The sequence below is a fragment of the Hypanus sabinus genome, chromosome 3 (genome assembly GCF_030144855.1).
Source record: "Hypanus sabinus isolate sHypSab1 chromosome 3, sHypSab1.hap1, whole genome shotgun sequence".
Taxonomy (NCBI): Eukaryota; Metazoa; Chordata; class Chondrichthyes; order Myliobatiformes; family Dasyatidae; genus Hypanus; species Hypanus sabinus.
The window spans coordinates 30,704,873-30,720,020 of NC_082708.1; the positions used below are offsets into that span (position 1 = coordinate 30,704,873).

A 15,148-nucleotide genomic window follows, 5' to 3' on the forward strand; every position below is an offset into this window, starting at 1 on the left:
GGCTTGTGCAATAATATGATTCATGAAGAGCAACAAGCGATGATTTTCAACAGTAAAGTAACTGCTGAGGCAGGTTGAAAGAAGCTTCTTCAGTAACTCCATAAAGGGAAATTTTGGACTCCAGCAAAGGTTGAGTGCTCAATGATTGATGAAGGAATAGTTCACACAGAAGCCATATTTTCATTTTCTGTTTATGTCAATGCAGCTGGTTAAAGAGGCTTTACCCAAGTACTACCTTATTGGCAGGAAGCTAAGAATCCTTATTTGTCAATTCAAGTGTCCATTTTAAAAAACTATTATGTGAATGTATTTTGAAGGTTCAGGCCGCGGACTTTTGTTGGATATTCTTTATTTCATTAAACAGAATACAATTAGAGCACACAAAGCACTGGAAATGGTGATAAGTTGATGAAAATGTTTTGTGAAACTAGGATTAATTTCTAAACCATTCTGTAAAAATGCCATATTTATATCTAGTATTAGATTGCTAACCTTTCTTTTAAGTCAATTAACAATTTTTAAAGAACTTTGAAATCACTTAAGCTTTATACTTCTGACTACGAGGCTAAGCACAGCACCAATTCCATATTTAAGTTTGCTCATGACACTGCTGTCGATGGCTGAATCAAAGGCGATAACAAATCAGCATGTAGGAGGGAGATCGGAAATCTGGCTGAATGGTGACACAACCATAAATTCTCACTCAATATCAGCAAGACCAAGGAGCAGGAGGAGGAAACCAGAGGTCTATGAGCCAGTTCTCATTGGGGGTCAAAGGTGGAGAGGGTTAGCAACTTTAAATTCCTTGGTGTTATTATTTCAGAGGATCTGTCCTGGGTCCAACATGTAAGGTACTTCACTAGAAGTTTGTAAAGATTCGACATGTCATTTAAAACTTTGACAGACTTCTATAGATGTGTGGTGGAGAGTATTTTGACTGGTTGCATCATGGCCTGCTATGGAAACACCTATGCTCTTGAGTGGAAAAAGCTACAAAATGTAGTGGATACAGCCCAGTCCCTTACAGAAAAGTCCTCCCCGTTAGTGAATACATCGACATGGAGCACTGTTGCAGGAGAGCAGCATCCATCATCAAGGACCCTCACCATCCCGGCCATGCTTTTTGCTGCTGCCATCAGGAAGAAAGTACACGAGCCTCAAGACCCACACTGTCAGTTTCAGGAACAGTTATTACCCCTAACCATAAGATTCTTGAATCAAAGCAGATAACTTCACTCAACTTCACTTGTCCCATTTCTGAACCGTTTCCACAGCCTATGGACTCACTTCCAAGGACTCTCCAGCTAATGTTCTCAATATTTATTTATTTATTATTTGTTTATTTGTTTAATTATTATCATCATCATCTCTTTATTTTCTTTTTGAATTTGCACACTTTATTGTCTTGCACATTGGTTGTTTGTCCGTTTGTGTGTAGTTTTTCATAGATTTTCTTGTGTGTTTCTTGTATCTACTGAGAATGGCTGCAAGAAAACTAATCTTAGGGTTATATATGGTGACATGTATGTACTTAAAGTTTAATTTTTCATTGCACCTCAAACTGCTAAACCTCAACTGATAAACTTTAACTTAATTCTAAATAATTAAAAGGCATTCAGTTCAAAAATATCCAGTGGAGCGATGTTTTTATCTTATGTTTATTCATTTTTCTGCACTCAGTGCTTTCAGCTTTTATTTCAGATTTCCAGTATCTGTATTTTAAAAAAAATTATTGCAATAGATGTTGGTGGTTCAATTGAACAATGGTGAGCTCTTTGATATTTTCTATCAATCAAAGCAATGTAGATTATTTCCAAACAATTCTTTATTTTGTATTTTATCCATAATAACAGAAAAAATTTTAATATTAAATTGACTAAGGTGTGATTACCCCTAAGTGAGGTTATATGTATATTGGTAGATGATTATGTATTTCACCAATTACCTAGCTTAAAAGACACCCTGAAAAGGCTACTTATGGTATTACTCAGTTCCAAGAGATGAAAGAAGCATTTGAAAAACACTGCACATTCAAGAAATTGCCAGGAAAGCTAAAGATGACTTTAGTAGTGGTCTCATTGCTTCTTATAACATTTCCAAAACCATAGCAAAGTGTGGTAAATTGGTGAAAGATTAATAATGCCTGCTGTATCAGAAGTGCTCACCTCTGTTCCCAAAATGGGTACCAGTATTTTAAAATCAATTCCTCTGAGTAATAACTCTGTACCTCATCATGATGAAATAAATGAAGACACTGAGTATCAACTGTGCACAGAGCTACAAAAAATAGAGTTTGGGATACAACTGGATGAGTCAACTGTGCAAGACAATGAGGCATTGCTAATGACATATATATGGTTTATCAAAAATGAAAAAGTATGAAGAGATTCTCTTCTGTAAAGTGTTAAAAATAAATATCAATGGAGAATCAATCTATCACAAGCTCAAAATGTATATTGAAGATAAAAGTATTCTGATTAGGAACATGATTTCTTGAGCAACAGGTGGCACACCATATATGACAAGTCGCCATGCTGGCTTTAGTGGCATGAAAAAAGAAATTCTAAGATTGTATTGTGTAATTCAACAGCAACATCCTGCAGCCAAAAACCTCAGACAGTGACTTTTTTTCAAGCATGACTCTTGTAATACAGTATCTGCTATCAATAAAATTAAAGCTCATCCATTAAATAGCAGAATATTTTGCTAGTTATGCCAAGATTATGATGAAGTGTTTGAACACTCCCTTCTTCACATAAAGTGCTTTGGCTATCAAAAGGCTGCTGCTTAAAATGTTTCTTTGATCTTTTTGACACCGTGGTTGAATTTTTGCTCAAAGTAGACAAGAGCTTGGAAACAAGATTGAACTTCTACATGGAGATGTGGCATACTTAGCTGATCTGTATGACCAAATAAACATTCTAGGTATGAAACTGCAGGGTGAGAACTTTTAATTTAATTCAGGCAAAGAGTGCAGTGTCCACTTTTATCGGATAATTGGAAATATATAAGCAAAACAATGGGAGAAGAATGTTCTCACAGTTTCCCTGCATAGTAAGTATGGCACTCTCTTTGCAAGAGTACTGTTTACATCTACAGCTACTGAAGAAAGATTTTCAGAATCAATTCAAGGATTTGAACGATCTAGAAATTCTGGACTGGGTCATTAAACTCATTTCTTTGCACGATGGAAAAGCAGGAAGAAATTATCGAAATTCAGAATGATGAAGAATCAAAAATGCTTTTCAAAAATTGTCACACAAAGTTTCCTGGTCTTTGGAGAAGAGCCAAACTGCTCTTCTTTGCATTTCCATCCTCTTACCTTGTTGAAAGAAGCTTCAGTGCAGTGAACCACATTCTCAAAAAACAGAAACCACTTGGACATTGTTATGCATGGGGACTTGAGCCTTTTGCTATCACAACTTGAATCAGATTTTTAAATTCTTGTTAAAAACCATCAAGCGAAAGGATGATAATTATATTGAAACTGCTGTACAGCACACAGGTACTGTGTAAGCTAGGTTTAAAGACAAATAATAATTTAAAGTAGAATCATTTTTCTCATGTTAGCATATGGTAGACATGTTTTTACACTATGGAGTGCCAGAAAGTATATGGTGCTTAAGAGGGGCATTGGCAGGTATGAAGGTGCTTTGGGGGGGGACGGGACGTTGGGCTGAAAGAAGTTAGAAAAAACTACACTTTCTCCACTAGTTCCACAAGTTTTTTTATTGTGTTTGTCCATGAAATATTTGTTTAGTTTTTTAGTTATCTTCTTTGCCTGATATAATTTCTCTTATCTCAGTTTATAAAATGCTCATATTCAAAGGATATACTGTATAAATACAGTACATTCTGGTTAATTGGGGCACATTGAGACCAGTACATCTCAGTCCAATTAAATGGCTGCCCTAATTTGCTGGAGTTTCATGGAAATAGTTAAGAAGTTATAAAAAAAAACTATTATTTAACTGAGTAACAAATTATGTATTTAAATGAAATCCAGAACAAAGAACTTTATCAATGCCACTATAGTCCTATAAAGCAGTGTATCAGTTCCTAGTAGTTATTGATGGTGGAATTCATGCTGCTGTGTTAGGGGGTCCAGAGGTCCAGGGAGGGTTAGCACCTCTGGTGAAGGGGCTTGTCATGTCTATTCTGCGGCTGCTCGCTCAACTTTGGTCATCAACCAGACACATAGCTCATTTGTGGCTTCAAGTAGCTGTTTGCATGCAACAGTGGCCATACCCTGGTACAACACTTCGACAGTCAAGTTCAAAAACCAAAGCACTTAAAACAAAGGTTTTAAAAAAATGTATGTTTTTAAAACATGCATGTAAACTACAACTTAGCCTTAGAGGCTTGTAAAATTTTGGGAAATTGCTACAACTTAGTATTCTATAGTTGCAAACAACTGCTGACAAGTGTTGGTCATCCATGTTTCTAACTTACATATAGAAATCTTGAACTTGCTGACAATAGTGAGAGAAATGTGGGCAATTAAGTGCTGAATTTCAAGCATTTCCCTCAACATGTGGGCCACTATATTCAAAGCATCTGTTATTTGCTGCTCAGTCAGTGGTTTTCATTTCACTTGCTTTAACAGTGTAAAAATCATAGGCTGACGAAAACAGAAGTAGTTTTGATAACCAAATCTTTCCAGACTTCTGCAATTAGACAAAGCACAATATAACAGTTTAGATACTAACTACATGTACGTATAGTGTTATTAACGCAGGAAGTAAAGCAAACCAATACTGTAGATACCAACAGCAACAATTTTCTGCATATTGGATTTCCTCAATTGCAGGATGTTGTGGGCTATATGCATTTTCAAGTATGGCAAGCCTACTTTCCTCTTTTGTTTATGTTAGAACATAGAGCAGTACAGCAGAGTACAAGCCTTTTGGCCCACAATATTGTGCAGGTCTTTTAACCTACTCCTTGATAAATCTAACATTTCCATCCTGCATAGCCTTCCAATTTCCTTTCTAAGAGTCTCTTTCTCTTAAATGTCTCTAATGTATTTTTCTCTATCATCATCCCTGGCAGCACATTCCACACACAAACTACTCTGTGTGTTAAAAAAAAATAACCTATGTGTGACAACCTCCTTATACTTTCTTCCAATTACATTAACATTGTCCTCTCATACTAGCCATTTCCACCCTGGGAGAAAGGTGCTAGCTATCCTTTGAGGCAGCATGATAAAGTGGTAGGAAACACAAAGTACACTGCAGATGCTGTGGTCAAATCAACACGTACAAACAAGCTGGATGAACTCAGCAGGTCGGGCAGCATCTGTTGAAATGAGCAGTCAACGTTTTGGGCCAAGACCCTTCATCAGGATAAAGTGGTAGTGTAATTATTATGACCCAGGTGTATTTCCTATTGCTGTCTTTGAGAAGTTGTACTCCCCAAGACCGCATGTATTTCCTCCAGGTGCTCCATTTTCCTCCCACATTCCGAAGTTAAGCGGGTAAGTAGGTTGATTGGTCACATGAGTGCAATAGGGCAGCTGGGACTTGTTGGATAGCAAGAGCCTGTTACCATGCTGTAACTCTAAATCTAAATATGCCCACTCAATCTATGCCTCTTATCATCTTATACATCTCTGTTAAAACACCTCTCATCCTCCTTCGTTCCAAGGAGAAAATTCCTAGTTTGCTCAACTTTTTCTCATTCAGGCAGCATCCTGGTGAATCTTCTCTGCACTCTCTGGAAGGCTTCAGTATCATTCCTATAATGAGATGACCAGAACTGAACGCAATGTTCCGAGCATGGTCTAAGCAGAGTTTTATAGAACTGCAACATTACCTCGTGGCTCTTGACCTCAGTCCTCCGATGAATAGAGGTCAACACACCATGTGCCTTCTACACCATGTATCAACTTGTACAACAAATTATATGGATCTGTGGACATAGACCCCTAAAATTCATCTGTTCCTTCATACTGTTAAGAATCATGCCTTTACTCTGTACTCTGTCTCAAGTTCGACCTTCCAAAATGTATCGCTTTTCCAGATTGAACTCCATCTGCTACTTCTCAGCCTGGCTTTGCATCTAGTCTGCTCAGATCGTGTTGATGTTTTCCATGGAGGCTCATGCTCTTCCATTGGTTAACTTTTTCTTCAATAGTGATGTTTCTTCATTTTTCTGTGTTGTGCTTTCAAGTTTAGAGTGTGTACTTCTTATCAGAATTGCCTATGCTCACATGCAGTGCTGAATCCCATTTTTGTTGATGAAAATCTAGCCTTAGAGGTTTTATCTGATTGTTGTGTAAATTTTTTATGTCTGTTATTCTGCTTCCTCCTGTTCGAAGTGCATTCAAGTGTACATAACATTTTTAAAAATTTGTAAATTTCAGTTCTTATTTCTCTTGGTAAATTTTCCAGATCAGTTTTGGACCAAGATATTCTGCTAAAAGGATAATAATAAGAGAGAGAGTGTGTGTGTGTGTGTGTGTGTCTGTGTCTGTGTCTGTCGCTGGGCGCTGTCACGACAAGCTTTTTGCACCAATCTTTTTTTTTGTGATTGCTCATCATATGGCGTGTCTTGGGCATCTGAAACCTGGCAGAGCCCATCCCTCTCCAGGTTTCCTGGAGCCGGCTGGATCCAAACTCCGGAGCCTTCTCTCTGTAGCCTGGCGCTGATGCCACTATGCCACCAGCCGGCCAATAATATTAATATTATTTATATTAATATCAATAATATTAGTAATAATATCATTCATCAAAATCTTGCTTTAAAATACAAACTCATAAAAGAAATAATACCTTGCTATTAATACAAGCCTGGTCCAGCTTTAGGGTCAGAGTCCCCACAAATTGTATTACGACCGATCTGTTATTGCAGATAGAGCAATCTATAATAACCGTCTGGATATAACAATACAGAATAAACAATCAAGGACAACTTACCTAACAGATGTAACTATTCCAAACACACACAACTTACAGAAATCAGAAGTGAAAAACACCAGAAATACGCTGAATTAAGAGGAAATTGAAAGACTTTGGAACATGAACATACATTGTCCTGATAGTAAAGGCACTGCACAATAGTATTAAACAATTAGGGGTACATAGCAATACTTATGTAAACCTTCAGAAAGCCACAATACTATACACCACTGGAATTGTCTGAAAGGTCCTAGCAATTGAGAAATGAGTGAGCTTGGCTATGCCCGTACCTCATGTTCTACCAGCTTGAGCTGAGAAAAAAATAAACAATAGCTATAATATGAATAATTATTATTATATCATTATTCTCACAAATTACTGGCCTATGGCAATAACGTAAGTGTATCTCATGTTCCATAGTATTTTATGTTTTTTATATTCTGTAGCAAAATGCATCATTAATTGCATAATTTGTGATTATTTGCAGCAATTGTTATCATGCTGTGCTTCTATAAATAGGAAATGAGAGATAATTTTGTGTTAATGCACCAATATTAATGTAAACGAGGAAATGGTCTTCAGTCATGAGTATGGGAAAAATAAGGAAAACAGCTGAAGCTTTGCTCAAGAAGCTTTAACATGAGATTATGAAGAGCAAAACATGACAAAGCAGGAAGCAAACCATAATGTCCCATGAGAAACCAATGAACATTTAGGCAAAGGAGTGCACTGAGTTGGCTGAGTGCCATATGGGAGCTGGAAATGAAGGAGATAAAAAATATAACTATGGGGATAGCTGCATGCCACAGGAATTTAAGTCTGACCACTTGCAAAGTGACACCTTGAACAGATGCCTAGAGTACATTTATGTGCCTTTTGAGTTTTGGGATGGCTTCTACTTCTCTTCCTCATTTCTCTTCACCCTGTGCAACCACAGGATGGATTGGTGTAAAATCTGAGGACTACGAAGATGGCACAATGGTGGATTAAAGGACAGTTGAGGCTGGCAAGAACTGGAATGTGAGCGTAAATTTGAGTGAGGTCTATTGTTGCAGCAAAGTTTTACAGGGGTTTAATATTTTTAAAAGTGATGTTCAAACACCTTAGGAAGCATTGGATATATTGGGTTTGAAAGAATTGTAACTGAGGGCCAATGTTGCAAATAATTTGACATCAGAGCTATAATGAAATGGAGAAAGGGAGTCATTCATGATGTGACAAATTACATTGTACCAGTTGGAAAAGCTTGAGTGAAGAAGTGAAAAATGAATGCTCCTAAATCAATCTGCAAGAAACATGAAAATACTTGAAATAAAGTTTATATATTGATATACAGTAGTATACTACTGCTCTTTGTAAACATGGTAACCTCTGTAATGTTGCTTACTTGTAACTTTTTAATTAATGGTGGTTTTTCTTGTCCCCTCTCAGGTTTCTCTCATTCAGCATTCACATTCGGAATAGAAAGTCACATAAGTCAGTCAAACATCAACGGGACACTAGTGCCACCTGCAGCACTGATCTCTATCCTTCAGAAGGGTTTGCAGTATGTCGAGGCAGAGATCAGCATCAATGAGGTGATTTGATAAACAATGTATATAACTTGCATCTGTTAATTTTTGTTACTTCTATTTGGTTGTATGCTCAAACAGAAAGAGCTTGAAGGAGATTGAAGGAGAATTTCTCTGATGTTAATTGTGTTGAATAATAGTTTCATTAAGATTTGTATAGAGTACTATATATATTTAAGCACTAAAGCATGCCAGAAACATCTCAAAACCTTTGGCATTTTGTAACACATTGAGGGCTTTTACAATTCTGGTTATGCTATTTTTTTCCCCTGTGAGGCGGTGCGGCACAGCAGCAGCGGCCCTTCAGACCTGGTGCTATTTTAATTTTACTTTAATTTAATTTTCTATTTTAAGTTTGATACACAATTTTCGATTACGGCACATGGATAACAGAGCGGCTATCTACCATCGCCAGATACTACTACAATACAGAGATCGCCCAAAAACAAACCTTCACAAAGATCTGCTGGCTGAATTACATCACCTCGGCTTGCTGAGGTGAACAGGCCTACATTCCTCGGACTTGCCTAATGCTGGGAGCCGGAGATGGAGAAGTCGAAAGCGATGTGCGAGGAAGCAGATGCGAGGCAAACGAGGAGGGGTCTGTGCCAGGCTAAAAGCAAACCCTAGCCGGCTGGCTCTCCCGTCCATTCTGCTCTCCAATGTCCGCTCCCTGGACAATAAAATGGACTACATCCAACTCCAACGTAAATACTCGTAAGGGAGTACAGAGTTTGCTCCGTGTTTATCTTCACAGAGACGTGGCTCACTGATGGGCTAGACGGGCTAGCTTTGTTTCGTTTGGACAGAGATGCAGCTGTCTCCGGTAAGACTCGCGGTGGCTGTGTCTATGTTTACATCAACATGGAATGGTGTAAGAACTTTGTGCTCGTTTCCAGACACTGCTCATCATTAGTGGAGTTTGTGGCAGTTCGATGCAGACTATTTTATTTGCCACAGGAATTCACCTCTGTCCTTATATTCGGTGTCTACATTCCCCCCTGCGCTAATGCTAAGGAGGCGCTCTGTGAACTGTACGGGGCTATTAGCGAACTGCAGAAAGCACATCCTGATGCTCTGTTTATTGTCGCTGGTGATTTTAACCACGCGAACCTTGAGTCAGTGCTCCCCAAATTCCATCAGTATGTGGACTTTGCAATGAGGGCGGAGAAAGCATTGGACCTGGTTTACACAAACATCCCGGACACGTACCGTGCAGAGCCCTGCCCCCACCTCGGATACTCAGGCCACATCTCTGTTATGCTAATCCCAGCATACAAACCGCTCGTCAGGCGCTCCAGACCAGTTCAGAAGCAGGTGAAAACCTGGCCAGGAGGAACCATCTCTGTTCTTCAAGACTGCTTTGAGAACACTGACTGGCACATATTTAGGGAGGCTGCAACCGATGGCAACTCTACCAGCTTAGAGGAGTACACAGCATCAGTGACCAGCTACATCAGCAAGTGCATTGATGATGTTACTCTGTCCAAGGCCATCACTATACGTGCTAACCAGAAGCCATGGATGACCGCAGAGGTGCGTGCGCTGCTGAGGTCCCGCGACTCCGACTTCAGATCAGGCGACAAGGCAGCTTTAACAACAGCAAGGGCCAAACTGTCCCGAGCCTTCAGAAGGGCAAAGCGTGCACATGCCCAGCTAATCCACAGTCACTTCCAGGACAGCGGCGACACGCGGCACATGTGGAAGGGCATCCAGGACATCACCAATTACAGGACAACTTCAACTTCACTTGCAGGTGATGCCTCCCTCCCAAATGTGCTGAATAACTTCTAAGCCTGGTTTGAGGCGGAAAATGACGTGGCGGCGAGGAAGTCCACCCCTCCTACGAATGACCAGGTGCTATGTCTCTCCGTGGCCGATGTGAGAAGAACCCTGTGCAGGGTCATCCCACGGAAGGCTGCTGAACCAGACAACATCCCTAGTAGAGTGCTCAGAGGATGTGCAGACCAGCTAGCAGATGTTCTCACTGACATCTTCAACATCTCCCTGAGCAGCACCACCATTCCAACGTGCTTCAAGGCCGCCACCATCATCCCCATGCCAGAGAAGTCTTCAATGCCTTGCCTAAATGAATACCGTCCCGTTGCACTTACATCCATCATCATGAAGTGTTTCGAGAGGCTCATCATGAGGCATATCAAGACCCTGCTGCCCCCTCACTGGACCCCCTGCAGTTTGCGTACAGTCCCAACCGCTCGACAGATGACGCCATTGCCACCACCCTCCACCTGGCCCTAACCCACCTGGACAAAAAAGACACATACGTTCGGATGCTGTTCATAGACTTTAGTTCAGCATTCAACACAATCATCCCTCAGAAACTGATTGGGAAGCTGAGCCTGTTGGGCCTGAACACCTCCCTCGGCAACTGGATCCTAGACTTCCTGACTGGGAGATCTCAGTCAGTCCGGATCGGGAGCAGCATCTCCAACACCATCACACTGAGCACGGGGGCTCCCCAGGGTTGTGTGCTCAGTACACTGCTGTTCACTCTGCTGACCCACGACTGTGCTGCAACACACAGCTCGAACCATATCATCAAGTTCGCCAGTGACACGACCGTGGTGGGTCTCATCAGCAAGAACGACAAGTCAGCTTACAGAGAGGAGGTGCAGCAGCTAACGGACTGGTGCAGAGCCAACAACCTTTCTCTGAATGTGAACAAAACAAAAGAGATGGTTGTTGACTTCAGGAGGGCACGGAGCGACCACTCCCCGCTGAACATTGACAGCTCCTCAGTAGAGATTGTAAAGAGCACCAGATTTCTTGGTGTTCACCTGACAGAGAATCTCACCTGGTCCCTCAACACCAACTCCATAGCAAAGAAAGCCCAGCAGCATCTCTACTTTTTGCGAAGGCTGAGGAAAGTCCATCTCCCACCCCCCATCCTCATCACATTCTACAGGGGTTGTACTGAGAGCATCCTGAGCAGCTGCATCACTGCCTGGTTCGGAAATTGCACCATCTCGGATCGCAAGATCCTGCAGCGGATAGTGATGTCAGCTGAGAAGATCATCGGGGTCTCTCTTCCCGCCATCATGGACATTTACACTACACGCTGCATCCGCAAAGGAAACAACATTATGAAGGACCCCATGCACCCCTCATACAATCTCTTCTCCCTCCTGCCATCTGAGAAAAGGCTCTGAAGCATTCGGGCTCTCACGACCAGACTATATATCAGTTTCTTCCCCCAAGCCATCAGACTCCTCAATACCCGAATCCTGGACTGACACCTTGCCCTACTGTCCTGTTTATTATTTATTATAATGCCTGCACTGTTTTTGTGCACTTTATGCAGTCCAGTGTAGGTCTGTAGTCTAGTATAGCTTTCTCTGTTTTTTTTTTATTACGTAGTTCAATCTAGTTTTTTGTACTGTGTCATGTAACACCATGGTCCTGAAAAACGTTGTCTCATTTTTACTATGCACTGTACTAGCAGTTATGGTCGAAATGACAGTAAAAGTTGACTTGACTTGACTTGAACTAGATATAAAACTGTAAGTGAGCACCAGGAGCAGCCTTATTATCTCTCTATACTCTCATGCAGCTGTGACAGTAAATTAAATATTTCACTTGCCTTGAGAATTATAATAATAACATTGTGCATTCCATAGTAATATATAGCATTCCATTCTATATTAATAACCCATTAAAATCTGTCTGTTGCTCACTTTCAAATAGGTTTCTGACTGAAAAATCCTTGACCTCACCAAGTTAGCCTCAATGTATATAATAAATGGTACATTCAGTTGATGTCCCAACATTACTATTCATGATTTGTACTAAAGTTAGGATCCAATGACAGCTAATGCATTCCTAGTAATATTGCTGGAATAGTTAAGCCAGAGGACAAACTGTAAACCTTTTACTGTTAGTTTTGTATACAGGAAATACTACAGCCCGTCCACTCGGCATTCCAAGTTTCCCTAAACAACAGCTATTTTCACTTTGAAGAGCTTTCTAAATCAATATTAAACACAGTATTTGGAAAATATGTAACTATCATAAACAAGAAGTAAATCTGTTTTTTATAAAATAACAGTGATATCCTTAAACTAAAACAAAAATACAAGATTGTTTGACTGTGCTAGGTATTATCTTCAAAAAGTTGTACGTGGGCTGTGGGACTGCATGAATTTAATTGAACAGCTCCCCAGTTGAAAGAATTTTAGCATAAGTAGACCATTTCATAGTCAAGACAGTGAACTAAAAGAAATAATTGCTGTTACCAATATGTAACTATGTCAACTTGTGAGACTTCACAGACATAGGGATGTAAAATACATTTAAAACTTGACCATTTAAAATGGTGAATCCACTTGAGTATTATGGCAGAGGGAGGGTTTTCTTTGCATGAAGAGTAAAACTTTGGACAAAGGTAAATGTTGATATATTTATTTTATTTTCCTTTTTATGTTATTTGTATTTTAATGTAATGTTTTAATTATTACTCTGAATGGGGTCTGCTTCTTTCAGCATGTTCCAGTTAGAGAAACTCAATAGGGCAGATACAAAGCTTTCTATGGGTCAATAACTTGCATGGATGGCTTACCACTAATCACAGATTCTTGGCCATTGTTTTCCATGCTTTTCATCCATTTCAACTGAAAAGTACTGGTCCAAGATGCATTTAGGTAGCTTCACTGTGTCAAAACAAAGTGAAAATCTGACAATGCATAACCTAGCACAAATGAATCTGAAGCAGGTCTTCATTTTTTAACAAATCAACAACCTTAATATCTAATAATAGTAGCTCAAGAATGTTTTTTACACAAAGGTGCTCTAAATGCACAACTAAAACAAATCTAAACATTTTAGTATGTGAGTACTTAGTACGCAGTGTCCATTTCCTTGTGAAGAGCTCAGCAACTTTTACAAAAATCATGTGCATTCATTTTGATCAAGCAGCTATTTCAATCCAACTGCTTCACTGTGGTGTGCAATTTGGATTATTGTAATCCTGCATTAACAATCGCCATATTGATGTGCAAATAGCTATGTGATCTGCAAAACAAACTCTTGCCTGTGCCTGTTCATCCAATTAAGCAATATCTTTTTCTAGGTGAGAACATTTTTTAGAAAAATGTGGCAGTCTAAGCATTACTGTTGAAGTGTGCTTTGCTCTATCAATTTTGGTAAATGAACGGGAATAGAATTACATCATAGTTCTTCAGTTCAATTAAGTCAAGCCTGGAGTAAGCAGAAGTTGTAAGTAAGATTGGTGGTCAACTAAATTATTCAGAGCAGTTCAAGTTCTTGGATTAGATAGCATCAATTTTATACCTGTGGAAGCTCAATACTATATTTAACTTTACAAAATGTTACAAAATTATTCCTCCACTTCAGCAGCTATCTCTACATTAATTGCAAACTTTATGTGTGCATTGACTGTCTGTAAGTCATTTATGTATGGGATGTGTTCATTTTTTGCTCTAACTTTAACCCTTTCTTGAAGTTTAGGGCTTCATTGCCCCTGATTCCCTCACTCAAAGGACAAATCTTATGTATTAGCCCAGAAAATAACATTGTGCTGGATTGATACCAACTACCTGGCCGAGCAAGTGGAAAAATGAACAGGATACATGCCACTGCCGTGTCGTCATTGTATATTTTAGAACATAGTACAGTACAACACAGAATCAGGCCTTCTGCCTATGGTGTTATGCCCAGCTAATTAAGCTAATAACACATAATCACTTCTGATTGCACGTCATCCATTCTCTGCAGATCTGTGTGTCTTTCTAAGAGTCTCTTAAATACATCTGCTTTCACCCAAGGCAGCATATTCCTGGCACCCACCACTCTGTGTCAAAACACCTGCTTTGCCCATCTCCTTTGAGCTATTTTCCCTGACCTTACATGCATGTATTAGATGTTTCAACCCTGGGAAAAAGATTTTGGCAGTCTAATCTCCCTTTGCTTCTCCTACTTTTATAAGCTACTGGTAGATTTTTCCTCAGCCTCTGCTACTCCAGAGAAAACAATCCAAGTTTGTCCAACCTCTTTTTTGGCCCTCTAATTCAGGCTGCATTCTTGTAAACTTCTTTTGTGCCCTTTCTATAGCCTCTGCACCCTTCCTAAATGGGCCAACCAGAACTAAATGCAGTCAGTACTCAAGATATGGCCTAACTGAAGTTCTATAAAGCTGCAACATAAATTTCTGACACTTGAACTCAGTGCCTCAAGTAATAAATGCAGGCATGACATATGCCTTCTTTACCACCTTATCAACTGGTGTGGCCACTTTCACAGATCAGCAGACTTGAACCCCATGATCCCTCTGTACATCAGTGCTGTTGAGGGTCTTGCTATTAAATGCATACATTCTCTTTATTTTTAATCTCTCAATATACAATACCTCGCACTTTTCCTGTTTAAATTCCATCTGGTATTTCTCCATCCATACCTGTAACTGATCTATATACCTTTGTATCCTTTGCCAATCCTCTACCCTATCCAACACGCCACCAATCTTCATCCAAACTCCAAATTTAATAACTCCATATTTCAGATTTTCATCAATATATATAAGCAACAGCAGAGGTCCTAGTACACTAATCACAAAAACTTCAGATGTTATTTTACAAAACGTGTACTTGAAAACGTCATTGTCCTAGATGTTGTAGTTGTAAGAATAGCAAATCTTTTGTC

At 39.6% G+C, this 15,148-nt stretch overlaps 1 protein-coding gene across 8 annotated transcripts in view; it reads left to right on the forward strand.

The window, feature by feature from the left end:
- LOC132391148 (F-box-like/WD repeat-containing protein TBL1X) overlaps positions 1-15,148 on the forward strand; it is a 349,009-nt gene that overhangs the window by 285,246 nt on the left and 48,615 nt on the right. For all 8 annotated transcript variants that reach the window (XM_059963975.1, XM_059963972.1, XM_059963977.1 and 5 more), the window contains one exon: positions 8,334-8,479. In XM_059963975.1, coding sequence (XP_059819958.1) covers positions 8,334-8,479 — 146 coding nt within the window. The remainder of the gene's footprint in view (positions 1-8,333; positions 8,480-15,148) is intronic.